Consider the following 18237-nt stretch of genomic DNA (forward strand, 5'->3'; position numbering starts at 1 on the left):
GCGCACATCTCACTAGACGTTGTGTTGATGTGCTTTATTTCCCACCCAGAATCATCCTATACAGTTGTCATTTAACCCTTTGTTATTTTAAACATTCCTCCTTGTAGTTTTACTGTCGTCAAATCCAGATTTGGAGGCAAGTAGAACTTCTGAGGAATTTTCTTACTAGTATTATTGGTGCTTCCCCATGTCCAATGATTAGTTCATGTTGAGATAACCCAAAGTGTCTCAGGTTTCCACTTCTTTCTTCATAGCTTCTATCTGCAGCTGAAAAGTTCTCACTTCATTTTACTATAAATTTAACTTTAGCTTAAAAAACAAGCATGGAGCCTGCTGAATAATTTGCAAGAGAGATTCCTTGGCTATCATGCAGGACTTTCTTTTTCGTTTCAATTTGACCATATGATATTCAAAGAGCAAATTATACCATTATGTGCAAAACTGATAAAACCCAAGTAATGGGGACATTCCTGCAGTTATGATTTGGCAATTTAGGCCACTTCTGCTCCAGATTGCCTTAAAAAACAGGGCTTGCTGACTGAAGGGAGGGTGAGTGAAAACAGCTTGGGTGTGATGGAACTGGAAATGTGATTATTTAATTTTTTTCAAGGCTCCCGCAATATCTTCCCCCTTTCAAGCAGTATTAAGCTTGAGGCTGTTCAATGGGAGAGTGCCAAGTGAGCTGGAAAAGTTAAACCTTGCCTTTAGTGACAGAGGGCTCTATTGTTGCAAAGCTTCGACCTCATTGAAAGTCCTGAAAGCAAATGGAATAAAAATTCTTACGGAAGATGAGCCTTGTGACTGCTTTATAAACCCCTCTCTGAATTAATATAGTATACTTGGTTTTGACTGTTAATTCAGTGTCTTTGCTGTTTTTTTTTCCTGTAGGGGAGTGCTCAAGTACCAGACTAACTTAGAGGAACACCCTCCCGGTTGCTTTAATCCTAACAAAACATTCCGACAGAACATGACGGTGCCAAAGGCTTTTGAAGAGCTGTTCCCTGACTATACTACTGAACCTTTCCCAGAGGACTTAGTACCAGAACCCTTTGTACAAAATAGCTTTATGAGAATTTGTTCCGAGGAACCCAAGTTCCAGTCACACTTCCCAGAGGTCTGTATGATCCGACGTTTCAGGTATTACAAGCCATGCCAAGTCTTTCAGTCAGCCATAACCACTAATTATTGCTTTTCCAGACCAGATGTTTTAATAATGGAAAATATTATTAAAAACCTTTCAAGGCATTCAAAGATTTGGTGGGGAAAAAAACAATCTGTATTAAACCTTGAACTGCATTACAATGTGGTGCATAGAAGAGGGCGGAAAAATGTCAAGAGATTGGCTGTAATGTTCTTTTTTATACGACACAATAAGAGATGTATTGGTCTTGCTATAAATGTGACTTTAAATTACAGCGTAGCACTTCAGAGGAAACATTTATATAACATATTCATGAGGTCCCTTTGTAAGCATTGTGTCGCAGTAGTTAATTGAAATAATCAAACTCCATTTGTTCTCTTTTTTACCATGCGGATGCAAGCCCTAATATTCATTTCTGGGTTGCAGTTGGTTGTGGTTTGGCTTTGTATAGCCTGTTGTTTGCAGACAGGATTGTTTTATATGTGGCATGGGTAAATGAGTATGATGACAGTGGGGATAGAAAAGCCTTTTCATTTTCTGTTTTCCGTTTTCCTTTTGATTCTTTATGCTTTGTGGCAGCAGCTTTTTATTCATCCAAATTTTCTCTTTTCTTTTGAGAAAAGATGAGCTGGGCTATATTGGCAAATAGCCTGAGGAAGTTCAGGAATATGGAGTCCAAGACCCACCATTCAAGGTGGTCCCATAATAGACCTCACAGGAGTTTTGCTTTATTACTATCATTGTTTTCTGTAGAACACATATGTCCCATACTAGGTGCAGTGGGAACCCATTTTACTATGAAGCATGTAGTCATAATAAGAAACAGTGAATTCTACATTGAAGTCCTCCAACAAAGTTCTTTGGGTTTGTATTTTGTTGTCATAAGTCTCCTGAATTACAAGCATCAATGTAAATGTGGCTCCATATGACCCACGGGTCAACAGACAGTCTTCTTAGGGGCTTAAGATGTCTACTTTAGAGCCATTTATGGGAAAAGAAGAGCCGTGGAAGCAAATGGCCACTCAGTGTTTTTTCTGGCAGCTTGTGACATGATTTAGGACTTTTTTTGATTTGGAAATGGTTTATGCACTTAGTAATGCCACTTCCTCTGAGCTACTGAAGGTTTTAAGGCCAGAGATGCTTGAGGAAATCAAATGCTCCACTAGTTGCAAGAGATGCTGATGTGTAACTTCAAAAGTCGGGAAGGGAAGATGGATGGGGGTTGAGAGCAATTCAGTGCCATGGCTTGAATGGCTGAGCAGATGTGGAATTAGTGGTTAGCTCTGCCGTAAGCTCTTAGAAATTGACTGATAGGATGGGATTTAGCTGAGCAGTTGCAAATGTCTCCATCTGAGATAGTCACCCAGGGCTCCCTTTATAATCAGTCCAGAGAAATGGGCATTTCCAGGGCATTATTTATCTAGCATACACGTCTTCCACAGGGGCAAATGAATTGTGGTTCAGAAGTGCCCATTTCTCTCCCTTGTCTATGATTTTACACTAGTTTAATATAAGCATAAATTCTATAGCACAAGAATGCTTATTTCTTAGTTGTTTTTTTTTTTCCTGACATGATTAAAAGAAGGTAATAGTCAAATAATACTGCAAGTCAGACAGTGTTTTTTCAGAAAGGTTAACCAGTTTTATAGTACTTTGGTTTGTTGGATTTTGAAGCAATGTATGTACTGTGTCATTCACTGCTGAAACCAGTCGCAATCCAACTACATAAAACCAGAGTAACATGATTGCAAATGAGGTCATTAGCATTTTGTTTCTGATGAATTTTATGATTGAAATTGTTTGTGCTTGTGGATGATGCTGCCAATTAGAATGATTAAGCCTCCACAACGTGCTTGGATTTCTGCATGTGGAGAGCTGTGGAGGTTACTTGTGACCAGAACACTGTTCCCAATGGATGTGGAATGAGGTCCTGCAAGCACTCATGTAGTTTTGAAATTAGGAAACATAACATGGAAAGTCTTTGAGTTAGCATTCTTTGTTCTCCCATAGACCTGGTTTTGGATTTCTGGACCTCTGTGCTTGTACTGTGTGGAAAGGCTGTACCGCTACATCCGCAGCAATAAACCAGTCACAATAACTTCAGTGATAAGTCATCCCTCCAACGTCCTTGAAGTAAGGATGATAAAAGATGACTTTAAAGCAAGACCTGGTCAGGTGAGTTAATGTGCCCCTAAAAAAAATCACTGCTATTCACATAGCATTGTCTATAGGGATGACTTTTGTATATACTAACCCATCACTGAATGTTTTGAACATACCTTTTCTATCATTTTATTTTCTCTGGCTGATTTTGTTTCAGTATGTTATTCTACACTGTCCAAGAGTGTCTGCACTGGAAAGCCATCCATTCACCCTTACAATGGTAAGAAATATTAAGTTTTTTCTATACTTTCCCTTTCATTTATATTTGGTAAGCAAATGGCCTTTATTTCCTTCAGGGTGAAAATTTCTTCCAGAAAAACTTATGTTTCATTTATGAGGGTACCAATGAATAAGAAATGGCATGATTATTATGTATGACAGTGCTCAATACATATTTAATTTTCTCCACTGTTGAGAAAAGAATAATGGGAACTTTTTTCAGAGTCTTCCATAAGTGAAAAACAATGATAGATAAATACATAAAATCAGTGTGATTTTGGTCATTGTTTCATAAAAGATGTTTCAGCCATTTTTGTAGACCTTAACACAGAATGAGCACAAATTTTAATGAATTTTCTGTCATCTTTCTTAATCAATTAAAATATATTCCTGCAACTGCCTTTTCCTAAGTTAGAAAAACATCAAGTTTAAAAAAGAAGTTTCTAAATAGCTTGCTTTATTTTTTATATTAAGAGATATATCAATGACTCAAAGTGATCATACCAGTGAAATCATACAACATGGGAATTATTCGCTCAGCTCAATTGATGCTTGAATGGGAATTGGGCCCCTTGGAGACAGACTGGAATAAAGTGAAATTGTATATAAATAGACCAGAAGTTCTGCAGGAGTGAGCAGTGCAGAGGCCTGGGAGATGCTGCCAAAAAAGTCACTGTACTGCACTGGTTATGTTATTACAAAAAGCAGAGTCCAAGGCTGAATATTAGTGGCATCCTTTTCCTTTCAAAGGGAATAAAGGATTTAGGATTGCCTGAAACAGATATTCTTCTTCAAGAAGACAGTGGAGATAAATATTCATATTTGATTGTTTTCTTTGAGCTGATAACTGATACTTTATCCCCACTGAATTGTACCTACTGCTATGGAGCAGCTCAGGTACTGTTACCTGAAATTCACAAGGCATAACCAGGTCCTGTCCGCTTCCAGTTCTTTGGTTTTGTGGAGTGTTTTGATTTGGGTTTTTTTGTTTTAATATATTTATCTATATGCCAAGACAGGAGGCAAGTACTGTCACAGGCGAACTCACACTAAATTCCACCCAAAATAAATTTCATGCTGTAAATCTGGGATTGAATCTCACTTAAGGGAAGCTGCCTGTGGATAGCTTGGTAATAGCCAGAAGTAATACTGCCACTTGCACAGCCTGATTTTTGCAAAGTTTTCCTAGCTGTTCACTGTACTGGTATAAAGCAGGGGCATGTATAATTTATCTGTTAACTCCAGGAGGCAATTTTTAAGGCTTTCGTCTTTGTAGTGCATGAAGATAGATAGCTAGATATGCAATGCTGAAAAATGATGTGCATTGAGTATGATGGAATGGTAACAGAATGATAGAGTCAGTATCATTTTTGTGCAGACTGATACAGTCAATATCTATTTAGATTTTTTATTAGTTTAGTGATCAGAAGATAAATATAAAGAAGTTAGCAGCATAAATCTCAGATTACTCTTTAAACTCCTTTGGTCCTACCATAGCTATACTTAATAAAGTTTGACCTGTTTTACACCAGTGGACAGATCTTATTTAAACATTAACCTCAAAACATCATGTTCTCAATTTCTGTCCAACTCAGTGGAAATTAAAATAACAGTAATAATTTGATCCTTAGTACTAGTTGCACAGATTGGAAACTATGAGACTCTATTATAAAGTTTTACTCTTTCTGTATTAGGACCCTGCTAAAATAGTGGATTGTGTGATTCTAATTTCCAGAAATAATGTTGTCAAAGAGTATTACGCCTGGTATAATTCTCTTTTCTCTAGCAAAACTTCTAATTTGTTATGATGAGAGTTTTTTTATTAGAAAAGAGACTGCTGATATGGACCTACTGGGTTAGATCATAGGATGAAGTTGAATTAGATGTTTTCTTGAAGCCAGATTGTTTGTAAGAGTTGAGGATTTCATCGAGTATTTAAAATGGAAGACTATAATAATGCATGTTTTGAAAACTTACTTTTGCATGAAAACTTCTAGATCTAGGAGAGATGGAAAATAGAGCTCTTGTTGTGAGTTTGAGTGTTCTTAGTGAATATAAGTAACTCATATTCAGAAAATGTGCAGTATATTACCAACACATAAGTCTAGTTGATAAATAAAATCTAGTTGACCGTAATTTTTACAGTCAGATATTAAATATGTAGCATTAGAACTAGCAATTTCCACTCACATACAATGCATTGTATTTTAACTGTGTAATACTAGACCAGGCAATTTCTATTCATCCTCATTGCTGTACGCTTTAAAGTACAGTGATATCCTTCAATGTAACAACATACCCTTCAAGATCGCACACATATTTTATCTATTACAAGATACGAAGTTACCGCTGTGTTACTGAGCTTCATTTTTATTGCCAGAGACATATTTCAGTAGAACATCAACTATGCTGGAGAAATGCAGTTATTGGGTAAATGGCCATTTTACAGCATAATGAGGATTTGAACTGTCTAGGTTTATGACAATCTTTTTGCCCAGCCTAAGCAGGGGATAGTCATTTCCACATGTCTTTCTAGGTCATAGAATATGCCTTGGGCTGCTGTCCTGCTTAGAGAGGGCTTTTTTTTGTTAATATAATGCCAGACGTGGGGCTGTGCTTATAAAGTGTGTAGGCAATAGCTTAACCGAGTAGTTTTTTCTGCTCCCATCTGACCTACTTGTAGTTACCAAGCAAGCTGGAAGACTACTGCTACTTCTTTTCCTGGATAATGATAATCCCTGGGTTATTTTCCTAGGCTGGTGTAGGATCGTGGTGCTCAGAGGCACAGCAAGAGCAACATGAGGGGGACGTGGGCCTTCGGATACTGGAAGTGCAGTGCAGCAGTGACTGCAGCAGAGCTAGGGGGAGGACTGCAGCCCGCTTCTGGTGCTGTCATCCTGCTTAGAATCACAGAATGATTTGGGTTCGAAGGGACCTTTAAAGGTCATATAGTTCAATCCCCTGACACTAAGCAGGGGCATCTTCAACTAAATCAGGATGCTCAGAGCCCCCTTCAGCCTGACCTTAAATATTTCCAGGAGTGGAGCATCTACCACCTCTCTGGGCAACCTGTGCCAGTGTTTCACCACCCTCATCATGAAAAATTCCTGATATCTAGTTTGAATCTACCCTCTTCTAACTTAAAACCATTAGCTCTTGTCCTTATTGCAGCAGGCCCTACTAAAAGGTCTGGCTCCAGGCTCTATGTGATGTCCTATTTAAGCTGATGAAAGATCTCATTGTGCCTGAAGTATGCTTAAAAGACGAGAAGTGTCAAGTTCAGGTATATCTTTATATTCTAAGCAAGGACTATAAGAAGAAGTGGAAAGGAAGGGGTGTATCAGCATGAAGGAGTCATGCAGATATCTTACTAGTCCCTTCCCTTTTCAAGGTTGTGTAATATTTACAGTTTAGCTCAGTTTCTTACATAACACCAGGGTGGAGGGAAACACTGGGAGGCTATGTAAAGAGCCTGAATCCACTCCCATTGCACTCTGGCAAAGCTCCCATGTGCTTCACTCAGAGCCAGAGGGAGCTCTGAACCGTAACCAAGTGGACATAAAGAGGTAGGCATTGTTCAGGAATGTGTGCAGCGTCCTTTATTTTCTTTTCCTTTCTGTCTATGGAAAGAGTTCTTTCCGTGCTGATGGGAGGAATGAGCAGAAGTCATTGATGCAAAATGCACACAGGGAATTTGGAGAAGCAAAATGTGTGTTGCTCTGAACTCAGAGCTGCCAGTCTGGTTTCATTGCTAACCTGTGTCCTGGCTCTGTTGTCAAAGGCTTCATGTCACAGAACCATAGTATGGTTGAGATAGAAAGGGACCTCTGGAGATCAACATGTCCAACTCCCCTGTTCCAGCAGGGCCACCTAAACCCAGTTGCCCAGCACCATGCCCAGATAGCTTTTGAATATCTCTGAAGATGGAGACTATACAACCTCTCTGGGCAACCTGAGCCAGTGCTCAGTAACCCTCAATGTAAAAAAGTTTCCCGATGTTCAGAGGAAACATCCTGTGTTTCAGTTTTTGCCGATTGCTTCTAGTCCTGCCACTGGGTGCTGCTGAGCAGAGCCTCTCTGCATCTTCTTTGCATCCTCCCTTCAGGTATTTATATGCATTGATAAGGTCCCCTTCATCTCTCTCTTCTCTAGGCTGAACAGTCCCAGGTCCCTCAGGCGTTCCTCGTAAGGGAGATGTTCCAGACAATCATCCTCATGGGCCTTGGCTGGACTCTCACCAGTATGTCCATCTCTCTTGTAGTGAGGAACGCAGTACTGGGTGTGCTAGTGTGACCTCACCAGTGTTGAATAAATGGAAGGATCACCTCCCTTGGCCTTTGCCAGTGTCACTTGTACACACTGAAGTTCAAGCACTCGGAGGTCCCATTTTCCTCTCACGATCAATATGGAAGCTGGCATTTTTAAACTCAATTTTTGAAGTGTGCTTCCACTGGTTTTTATTCGCAAGTGACTTTTTATTTATTTGTGTGGCTCCTTGACTTTGTTATCCATTGGAAGGGCTTGGAATAGGAAGGGGTTACTCAACACCTGGGATTCGTGCAAATGACCCGCTGGCCAGTGCTAGGTAGTTCATAATGGGCTACTCACTTCATATTGTCTTCATTGCTCCATTGTCTTTGGTTTTACTTTAACAAAGTGCTTTCTTTTTAACATGTTTTACTGTGTTTCTTTTACTGGTTTCTGTACAGAACTGTTATATGCAGTATAAAACAGTGTTAGTAACATTTTCAGTCCTATGCACCTTTGTTTCTGAGTTACTTGGTAGGACGTTATTGCATCTTACAGTTGAATCTGAGCAGAATACAGTTAACTCCAAGATACTTTAATCTGTAGTAGGGAGAAATATTTTCTGTAAACAAATATTTTAGTTGAGGGTTTGTAAATGGTCAAATTATTTTTGTGTGTTCCCACTTGATGAACTCTAATATGGAGATTTGTCTTTCAGACCAAGTGCACAGTGTGGTCTGGAGATCGGACCATCCAAGGAAACATCAGAAATCTCTTAGTGCTCTGCTTCCTGAGACTGACATTTCTTTACATTTTTGTGGAAGAAAGTGTGGAACTCATCTGCTATGGAATACAGTTTAAATGTCACTGTCTATAACAATCTTGGAAAAGAAAACAAGTGTTAGCAGTAGTACAGATTTCTACTAGTAAGGAGGGTCCTTCATCACAGTTCAAATACCCAAATACTGCTTCTACTCTTTAGTATACAAAGCCCCACCTCTTACCAAAACATTTTGGGAAGTATTTATTTCCTCTGGCTTCATTCTGGTTACTCTTTGTTTTAACCTGTATAACAAGAAGAGTCCAAGGCTTGCGTTTTATGGTGGCATTGGTTTTCTTTCCAACTCCATCTTGTATTTTCCACTTGGTATTGAGTTCACTCTCCTTCCAGACACTTAAATACACTACTGGTTGTTTGCAGCAGAACGAAACCATAGTACTGACCGTTTATAGCTGCATGCTTTCTATTTTTCTGCTAATGAATGACTTCAGAAGTCGATTCCAACTTAGAATGTATTTTAGTGTCTTACAAAAGAAGTCACTTTTTCTGCTATGTCTTTGGAATGTCTTGCATTGGCATGCAGTGACTGGAAGTAAGCTTCATGGAAATAGCCTTCTGTTTTGCAGATGTTAAGTGCTTCAGAAGATGCACTGGGTCCTTTCATGTAGTTTCTGCTGAATCTCCTAGAGTCAATGCAGGCCACAAACTCTCACAAGCTGCAGTTTAGACAGCTTGGCTACCAAAAGACTGGTGTCTACTCCTAGCACCTCATAAAGCTTGGTAACCTTGTTGTTTTAGTAGTGTTTATTTGCTTGCGGAAAAAGACGGTAGGAAGCAATTACATAATTTCACATGGGACTTAGACTGTGACCTTGAAGTAAGGACAAAACTAAGAGGCTAATTCTTCATTTGGGGATGGCTCGGATCTAAGGTTTAGTGAAACTTGTGTTCTGCAGCAAACATCCACAAATGCAGGATCAAATGATCTGTTACACCAGATTTGTGACAGTTTTGGTTGTCACTAGCTGCTGTCATGCCCCTGCCTCCCCTTGGAGATGAAATCTGCATTGCACAAAGATAGGAGATACTGTTCTGCCATTGTGGTGTGAATTCAGAGCTCGCCTAAACTGATGTCTGAACAGCTTAAAGTTTAAAATCCTTCCTTCTGGTGCATGCATGGAGCAATGCAAACTGTACAAAACTGTTCTTTCAGTGGGTACCATCTCTAAAACAGAATTACCACCTCTGAGAAGGAAAGAAAACTTAGTCCTAATGGTACATGCAGTAGTGAACTGAGTCTTTCTTACTGCTGCCTTTTACAGTGCTGGCTATGGAGTAGAGCTTAGCAGGTGCCTTGGTGGTTGAATGAGTTAGTTTGCAGAATCCTCTTTGCTGAAGTTGAAGTGCTGATGGAAAGGCTTCATTAAGTTTTATGGCAACAGCATAGAGCTGCTATTTGGAATAGTTTGGGGGTTTTTTTCAGCTAAAATACTGGGTCTCAAAGGATTGTCCTCTTTCACTTCTGACGATTGCGTATAATAAATTATCGTTTCAGGTCTCTGGACCTTATAGCAGCCTTCCAGTACAATAAATCTTAGCTCACTAAGTTCAGAGTCTTCAGGCAGAGAAAAAGCATTGCCTGGTTTGTGTAGGTCAACCTTCACTTACTGACTTGACATAGAGATTTCATTCTTTTCTCCATCATTCCTCCTGACCCAGCACCATTGGTAGAATGCCTCCTCCCATCCTGTGGTTCCCCGTTAAGCATCCATAATCCGTTTTGGAAACAATTAAAAAGGCACCTGTTATTAAAATAGAAGGTTTAATTTGAAGATGTTAATCTGCAGTGTAAGAAGTTGACTGTTTATGTAGAAAGAGTCCCACCTCTTCTGCTCCTGTGGACAGTACAACCTTAAATATTTTGGATAAATGTCCTTGTACTTTACTCATATCTATAAAGCAGACTAGGACCTCATCTGTCATTCCAAGAGATATATATCCTGAGCTTGATATTTGTTGCCTTTTCAGATTAATACTGGTTCAGCACTGAAGTTGTCCTTTAGTGACTTTTGTTTAAATTAACAATTTTTTTTTAAAGTTAGCAAATTAATAGGTATCCCAAGATACTCTTGCTGGTACTCAAACAGAGGTAAATAGCATAAATTCCTATTGAGCTTTCTCTGCCTCTCTGTTTAAGACATACTGTGCATATCCACTGATAAGTAGCTTCACAAGATAGAGTTAATAGAGGCAGATGGCATGGAAGTGACACATATAAAGCAAAATATAAAACCAAAACAAATAACCCAAGCAAAGACCACAGCCTTCAGACTCTAGGGCTTTATAAAACATCTGCTTTATATTAGCATGAGTGGCTGCTTCTTCAGATCCTCCAGAGAGTTTGGGCTCTTCGTCCAATGTCTATATCCTATTTCTGGTAGTAGGTGATCAGATATAACTAACTACCTGTGGCAGGTAGTTCGAAACTTTCTTTGAAACTATAAATTTTCTCCTTGTTACAATGTTCTCTGACCTCCCCTATTTCAATGCTGCATAATGAATCTGTTTTTAAATCCCATTGAAGTAGAACCTGGAAGAGTCTGGTCATACAAGCTCCAAGAAGTTCTGCCCTTTTGCTGATTCTCTGTCTTTTTGCGCAGATGGTTAATTTGAAGCAGATCACATCAGGAGGATTTGTAGTGCAACGTCTTTCTTCCTTTTCTTCCACACATAGTTCTGCATGAGTAAGAAAAGAAAAAGCCTGGAGGGGCTTGAATTCTCTGCTCGTACATATGGATGGTCAAATCTCTGCTAAGTCGTTTATGACATGTAGTAAGTTAGGGAGCCAGTATGTGTGCATTTCTGAGGAAGTCAAAGCTCTTTTGAGGAGGGGAGAGGACAAGTTTGCATATGCAGGTAGTCAGATCCACAAACAAAATCCAAGTATATATTACTGAGAAAGACTACATTGCCTGATTATTATCCAAATTAAAATCCTATAAAGTAATAATTACTGAACCCTAGGCAGAGAAACTTTTAAGTCCATTAATCATCTCAGAGTAGGTAGAAGAATTGCCTGAAAGAGGTTTCTGGATGTGGATGACTAATTACAGTACTGTACCTAAATAGTCTCAGAGCTATTACTTATTCATAGATTTTCTGCCATTTAGGGTTTTTTATTTGTTTTGGTTTGATTTTTTTTATAGATTGAGTTTGCCTTGTTACCTCCACACCTCTATTTAAGTCCATCTGGTATCTGAATTTAGGCATAGTCAGATTACAAGATGATGGCCCTGATCTCTACATTTACATTTTTGAGTTTGATGCCTTGTCAGAAAGGTGTCAGCAAATAATACATGAGTATAAACAACTGTTACAAGTAACGCATTTGCTTTTGTAAGAGAAAATCAGTGTTTTGTAGAGCCACGGTTGTCTTTATCCTTGAGTAATCCAGAATTAACTTAAAATCAGTAAAGGTATTAAGAGTCTAGCAGTTAAGTTTTAGCTCAAAGCTTGTTTTAAGCAAGAAATTTTGTACTGTGCAAGGAGCAAACCTGGAGATGATGGAGAAAAACATAGCCTGTCCTATAAACTTGAGAAATAAACAATCCACAACAGGAAAAGCCTAAGGCCAAATTCTGAAATACTTCATAAAAAATAATTGAAAAGTCATTGGAAGTTTGCCTGAGTAAGAAGTATGTGAGGACATCAGGAGCTAAGTTCATACTGACAGATAAATACAATAAACGCAAAATCTAACATGATGACGTTCTAATGAGATTTGTTAAATATCTTGTGCAAATGGTTATGAAACTTATCTTTAAGAGATGAGTTACAGAGCATTTAGGGAAATGCAGATATGAAGTATCTTGCTGGCAAACTAAAGAAACTGTTAGAGCTTGTCTGCTCTTCATAGAAATAGACAATCTAGCAGCTGTTTGACAAAGAATTTAAGTAAAACAAGAATAAAATAGATTAATATTTCAGACGCCTTTTGTGCCTCCTTAGACTTCTTGTTTGGTTTTGGGTTTAATAGTCTTGGAGTCTGTATAAAAACCCTATGTAAACCTTTACTTTCATTTAAACTTACAAATCTGACTCTTTTGGATCAAGGGAATATAGAAATTGTTACACTTGAGTTCACTAAATCTTGAGTCCTGATTCAGCAGATACTTTAAACAGAAGGTGTCTGATCCCTCTCATGAGCGCTATTTTTTTTCTTATATTATGAAAGTAAATTTACAGTGTATATCAAGCATCTGCTGACTCCAGTAGTGTGCCTTCTCCCATCAGAGGCAGTTAGCTGCTAGCTAGGGTTAGGGAAAGGTCTAGGAAGTGCAGGAGAATGTCAAAATGAAAAAGCCAAGCACAACTTTTAAACATGTGGACAAAGTATTAGAGGAAATGAAGCACCCTGCCTCTTGCTGTCCTAAAGTTAAGACCAGCTGACTGGCTGGGATCTGTGCTTTATCCTGGCAAAATACTGTGTGTGCTGGTAGGGTAGTTTGGAGGGACACAGTGTTATTAAAGGTGTTGGTGATCCAACCGGAAAACCTGTTGATCCTTTGATGGTTCTTTCCATGAATGCCTCACGCCACAGGGAGCCAGTTAGCACGAGTCTGGAGATGGCCCATAGTTGCTGCCCAAGGATGATGGAGAAGGAGACTTTTATGCCATTTAGTTTCCTTGTTCTTGTGTTTGTCAGCACAGCAGTATGGCTTGGCAATGTGTCCGCAGACCCTTGGAGGACTTGGAGAGGCAGCCTTGGGCAGAGACATCACTCTGCTGCCTTCTACTCCTTCAGGGACAAAGACTTGCATCCTGAGCATCCCGTAAGGTTGTGGGTTGTTTTTTCTACTAGCTAGTGACTTGAAATGCAGGATTTATGTGGGTCGAATATTGCTAGGATTGAAACATTTTTACTATGTTATAGGGAGCTGGACTTGATGATCCTTATGGGTTCCTTCCAGCATGAGTCTGTGAAGTATAATGTGCCTGCTGGGGTAAAAGGGTAGTCAGCAAGGTATTTTACCTTGGTTGAGCTGCAGAGGCGAAGAAACACTGGCTAGTCTGTAGAAGAGTATCCGTAGCAGCAATAGAGTAGCAGTTGGGCTATTACAGACTTACTAGAAAATTAAAAAAGTAATTGCATATTATTTATTCAACAGTATATTTTTTATGCATCACTGTATGTGTTTTACAGCTACTATTTGTCTATTTACAATCCTAAGGTATCTGTTACAGTAAAGATTTGTGTTTTCTTGTGGTGCAAAAGTGAAATCAAGGAACAAATGCTCATAGATTGAGACATCATTAAAAAAAAAAAGAGATTGTTTCGAACACTGAGAGTAATTTAACAACTGAGGCTGCAGGGAGTGAAGTAGTAAAGGGTGAACTACAGACTCACAGGAACTGCTGGGTGTGGGTTTGTGGTTTATGTTACAGAAGAAGTTAGACCCCAGATGACCAGAGTGATCCTTCTTGGCACTGCAGCTGACCAGTGACGCATCCTGAGCATCCCACAGTGTTATGGTGTGGTTTTTCCACTAGCTAGACTGCAGGTGTTTGGGTTTCTACAACAAGGAGTACAAGGGAATTGAAAGCAAAAGGGAAAGGTGTTTGGGATATGTTTCTGCAGCTGGGCTGCTTGCAAGGAGTCAGCTGTGCAATGGGAAGACTCTGGCTGAAGCTATGGGTATTCAAGGCATGGTGGTCTCGGCTTGATTATCCAGACACCCTTGATACTCAAATCATGTTCCGTGGTTAGGATTTCCCCACATTCAAAGATGTTATGATGTCTGCTGATGTCTGCCAGTTAAATTAGGATAGCTGTAAGGCCAAGTCTCTTAACAGGGAGAGCTTTTAGACAAAATCCAATCTGTAGAATAACATGAAACAGAAAAATAAGAGTCCTTTTAGAGAATCTCCCAGCATTTGCGGCAGAGATGTGTTTAAAAGAATAACTCCTCAGATTAACCTTTTTTTTTTTTTTCCTCTGAAATCTGCTGCTTATGGGATTCATTAGTTTAAAGCATGGGTAGCCCAGTGTGACAGAGTTCACCTCTTAAGAGTCAGACTGGAGTCTAGCTACTATTTTTTGACTACCTTTATATAGCATGCCTGTGTTTGTCATCACTCCTCTTCATTTCCTAATGGCAGGATGAATCATTTTAGGAATGTTTATATCAGTTCTGTATGAAAACAGACAAGCTACAGCTTATTGCGCTCCTGAGGTTCGCATTTTCTCAGCTGAAAAAGCTGAAAAAACTTTTTTTTTCTTTTTTCTTTTTTCTCCTTTATGGGAGGGAAAATACATTGTGTTTAGTTGTCCTCTTCCCCCCCCAATTCCACCTCTTTCCCAAGCGTGCTAAGCCTTTAATGTGTTTCTCTTGATCTGTGTAAGGGTTCGTCCGAGTCTGGAGCAAGGATAGGCTGATGAAACGGGGTTTGTGGTGCAGCTGGTTCACACTGGCAGGCAGGCAGAGGCATGGAAACAAAGCAGGAACTCTGCAGTGTTTACATTTCCTGCCAGGGTATCTGCAATTCCCTATTGGGATCATATCATGGCTTTTTCCCCCAAAGTAAAAGACGCCTTTGAAGGAGTTTCCCTTTATTTAAAGACTCTGCAATAGCTTTGTAGTTCCCAGAATCAAAGATGAGGTTTCACTTTGTTTTTCTAGCTGGGCGCAATACAGGCCACCCACTACAGCGCCAGACACATGGTGCTTACGGTGGTGCATCAGCTTGAGAGCAGTATGTCCACAGGAACTTGCAAGGAGCTTTATTTGCAGAGCCACGTGGTGGTACATAACTTGGGCATCCCTTTCATCTCCTTTTTTCTGATAATAGATATTCTGCAATGTTATCCTGGTGTATGCATCAGCACTTCTGTGACAGCACTGTAATCAAAATCTAATAGCTCTCTAAAGAGTCTTCATAATTCTTATGGTAGAGATGTACAGAAGAACCGGAAACTTTCAAATTAACTTTCTATTTTCTTGTTAGTTTGCTGTTGACTCACCCCAACTCCCTGCACCCCGAGGTGTAAAAAGTGTAGTATACAATATTTCAATAGTATGTAATACCATTAAAATGATTTCAGTAAGGTTTGTCCTGTTTCTTTTTCTGGGCAGGATTCTTGGCTGCGAGTAGGTACCAGAGATGTTAAATATTCATGGTATTCTGAGCTGGAAACACAGATGCCAATAACATAGTTTTCATTTGCTGTATGTTGTGTTCTCATATGCACAGATTTCTCCATTGCTCATCGCCTCCAGTAGATTTTTATACCATTATCAAGTGGGTGTAAAGTATTACTGCTATGATCCAACAGTAATCAGTTCACTCACTTTGTCTAAAAGCAAAGCACAGAGGATAACTGAGATCATGTTCACAATGTAAAACAGATAAAATACATTTCAAGTATGTATTCATCTAGTAGTGCATTAACCAGTAATTAACTTATTAAGATTATTAAAAAATATCTATATTTTATGTCAACATAGAGGTAAATAGTAGAGCTGCAGCTACTGGTAAGGGTAATTTTGTGGTTTATAAGCATAAAGTTCTCCAGGGACTGTTTCAAGTTCCCTATGGGGTAATTTGCATTTGTATTTCAAGTTAGCTTGAAAAAAAAAGGAAAAAAAAGAAATACATGGAAAGGTGTTTTTTCATTGAGACATAGAATAATTTGTATTCCATCAGTTTTATCTACATATAAAATAGTATTCTCACTGCTTTGAATGTGAAAATACACACAGAAATAAAAATAGACATTATAAACTTGCTGTCATGTGATTAACAGCTCTGAAGAAATCTACCAGCTTTTCAATGCTAAGAACATAGTTTGGTTTCTCCAGGGGTGTAAATCTACACAGCTCTACTAAACTTAACAGAATTCCTTGGGTTTTCAGCTGGTTTTGGAGGATGGCCAAATGCTGGCAGGTAACCTGATTAGCGTAGACATTCCCACCTGAAAAATCTTTCACTTTTTAAAGGTATAGATAGCTTGAGGTCAGAATGAGATTAACATAGGTTCATGTAATTGCACAGCTGCCACAGTTAATTTATGTACCATAGCATTTTAATCAAATGAGTGTGGCAGATGGGGTTCATTTAACTCTTCAAAATGCAGAATGAACTACTGAAAAACTTACTGGTTGTGACCGTTTGTTTAACAATGTCTAATATCTCCTCTCATTACAGGCTATCCAAATTAGTGATTTACCTGTTTGGAAAGCATTTATTTAAGGAAAAGGAAATTGTTTGGTTTTTATTTTTTCTTCAAGATTGGCTAATCTTTACAATTTCCTCTTGGGTATTGTACTGGGCAGTAAGAAGGAATAAGGTGCTGCATGCAGCTCCCACCACAGTAGAGTTAATTGTCACTGGATTGTTTCTTAGGGCTCCCAGACTAAAAGGAGCAGAGGGAAATCCAAGCACTATTTGCCAAAACACATTTTGAAAACATATTTTAATTGGTTTTGTTCACAGCTGCAGAGAGGACATCATGCATTGCTGAGGCCACTTTGATACACCTTTATTTGACCAAGGCTCATGTGCTTATTCTCTTGATTTCCAATTTAAGAGGGTGCTTCAGCTTGTGCTTGTCTTCATAGAACATAAGTAGATGTCAGTTTAATATGTGTATGAGCTGACTGTAATATGGATCTTGAAGCACTGCTTAGCTGTGCAGCCTTTTAAAGATGAGATGTGGCAAATTGAAAGTAAATTAGGTGATCAGAGACTTAGATACATAAAATGGCCAAGAGCATCATTATTCACAAGATTTTTGACACAGTTTCTCATAAAATCCTCATAGAGAAATTGATGAAGTGTGGAGTAGATGAATGGGCAGGGAGGTAGGTGGAAAACTACTGGCCTTAAAGGGTTGTGATAGTAGCACGGAGTCCAGCTGGTGGCCAGTCAGTAGTACTGTACCTCAGTAGTACTGTACCTCAGGGGTCAATACTGGCTTGCAAATGGTACAAAACCTGGAAGAATGGATGATGCAATATGTGGTTGTGCTGCCATTTGAAGGACCTTGGGATGCTGGAAAACTGGGCTGACAGTAACTTCGTGAAGTTCATGAAAGGGAATTGCCAAATCCTGCCCCTGATGAAGAATTACCTGAGGTACTACTGATGGGAACTCACTGGCTGTAAAGTTGCTCAGAAGAGAATGACCAGGGGGTCCTGGTGGACATCAAGCTGACCATAAGCCAGCAATGTGCCTTTGCAGCAAAGAAGGCCAACAGCCTCCTGGGGTGTAATAGACAGAGCATTGCCAGCAGGTTGAGGGAGGTGACCCTCTGCTCAGAACTGGTGAGATATATCTGGAGCTCTGTGTCCCATTCTGGGCTCCCCAGTACAAGAAAGACATGGACATATTGGAGCAGAAAGGGCTAGGAAGATGAATAAGATACTGGAGCATCTCATATGAAGAGAGGCTGAGAGAACTGGAATTGATGCAGTATTGAAGTAAATGGAGCCAGACTCTTCTCAGGGACACCCAGTGACAGAACAGCACAAACTGAAGTACAGGAGGCTCCATCTGGCCATAAGAAAACCCACACTTTTTTCTTCGAGGGTGGCACAGGTTGCCCAGACAGTCTGTGGAGTTTCCATGCTTGGAGACATTTAAAGCACAACTGGGCACTGCGCTGGCCCACCTGCTCTCACAGACC

General features: G+C 39.4%; 1 protein-coding gene across 1 annotated transcript in view; it reads left to right on the forward strand.

Moving 5' to 3' along the window:
• NOX4 (NADPH oxidase 4) overlaps positions 1-18237 on the forward strand; it is a 102139-nt gene that overhangs the window by 25175 nt on the left and 58727 nt on the right. The window contains exons 9-11 of the mRNA XM_030477485.1: positions 889-1114; positions 3152-3316; positions 3462-3524. Coding sequence (XP_030333345.1) covers positions 889-1114; positions 3152-3316; positions 3462-3524 — 454 coding nt within the window. The remainder of the gene's footprint in view (positions 1-888; positions 1115-3151; positions 3317-3461; positions 3525-18237) is intronic.

This window comes from Strigops habroptila, chromosome 2, assembly GCF_004027225.2.
Source record: "Strigops habroptila isolate Jane chromosome 2, bStrHab1.2.pri, whole genome shotgun sequence".
Lineage (NCBI taxonomy): Eukaryota > Metazoa > Chordata > Aves > Psittaciformes > Psittacidae > Strigops > Strigops habroptila.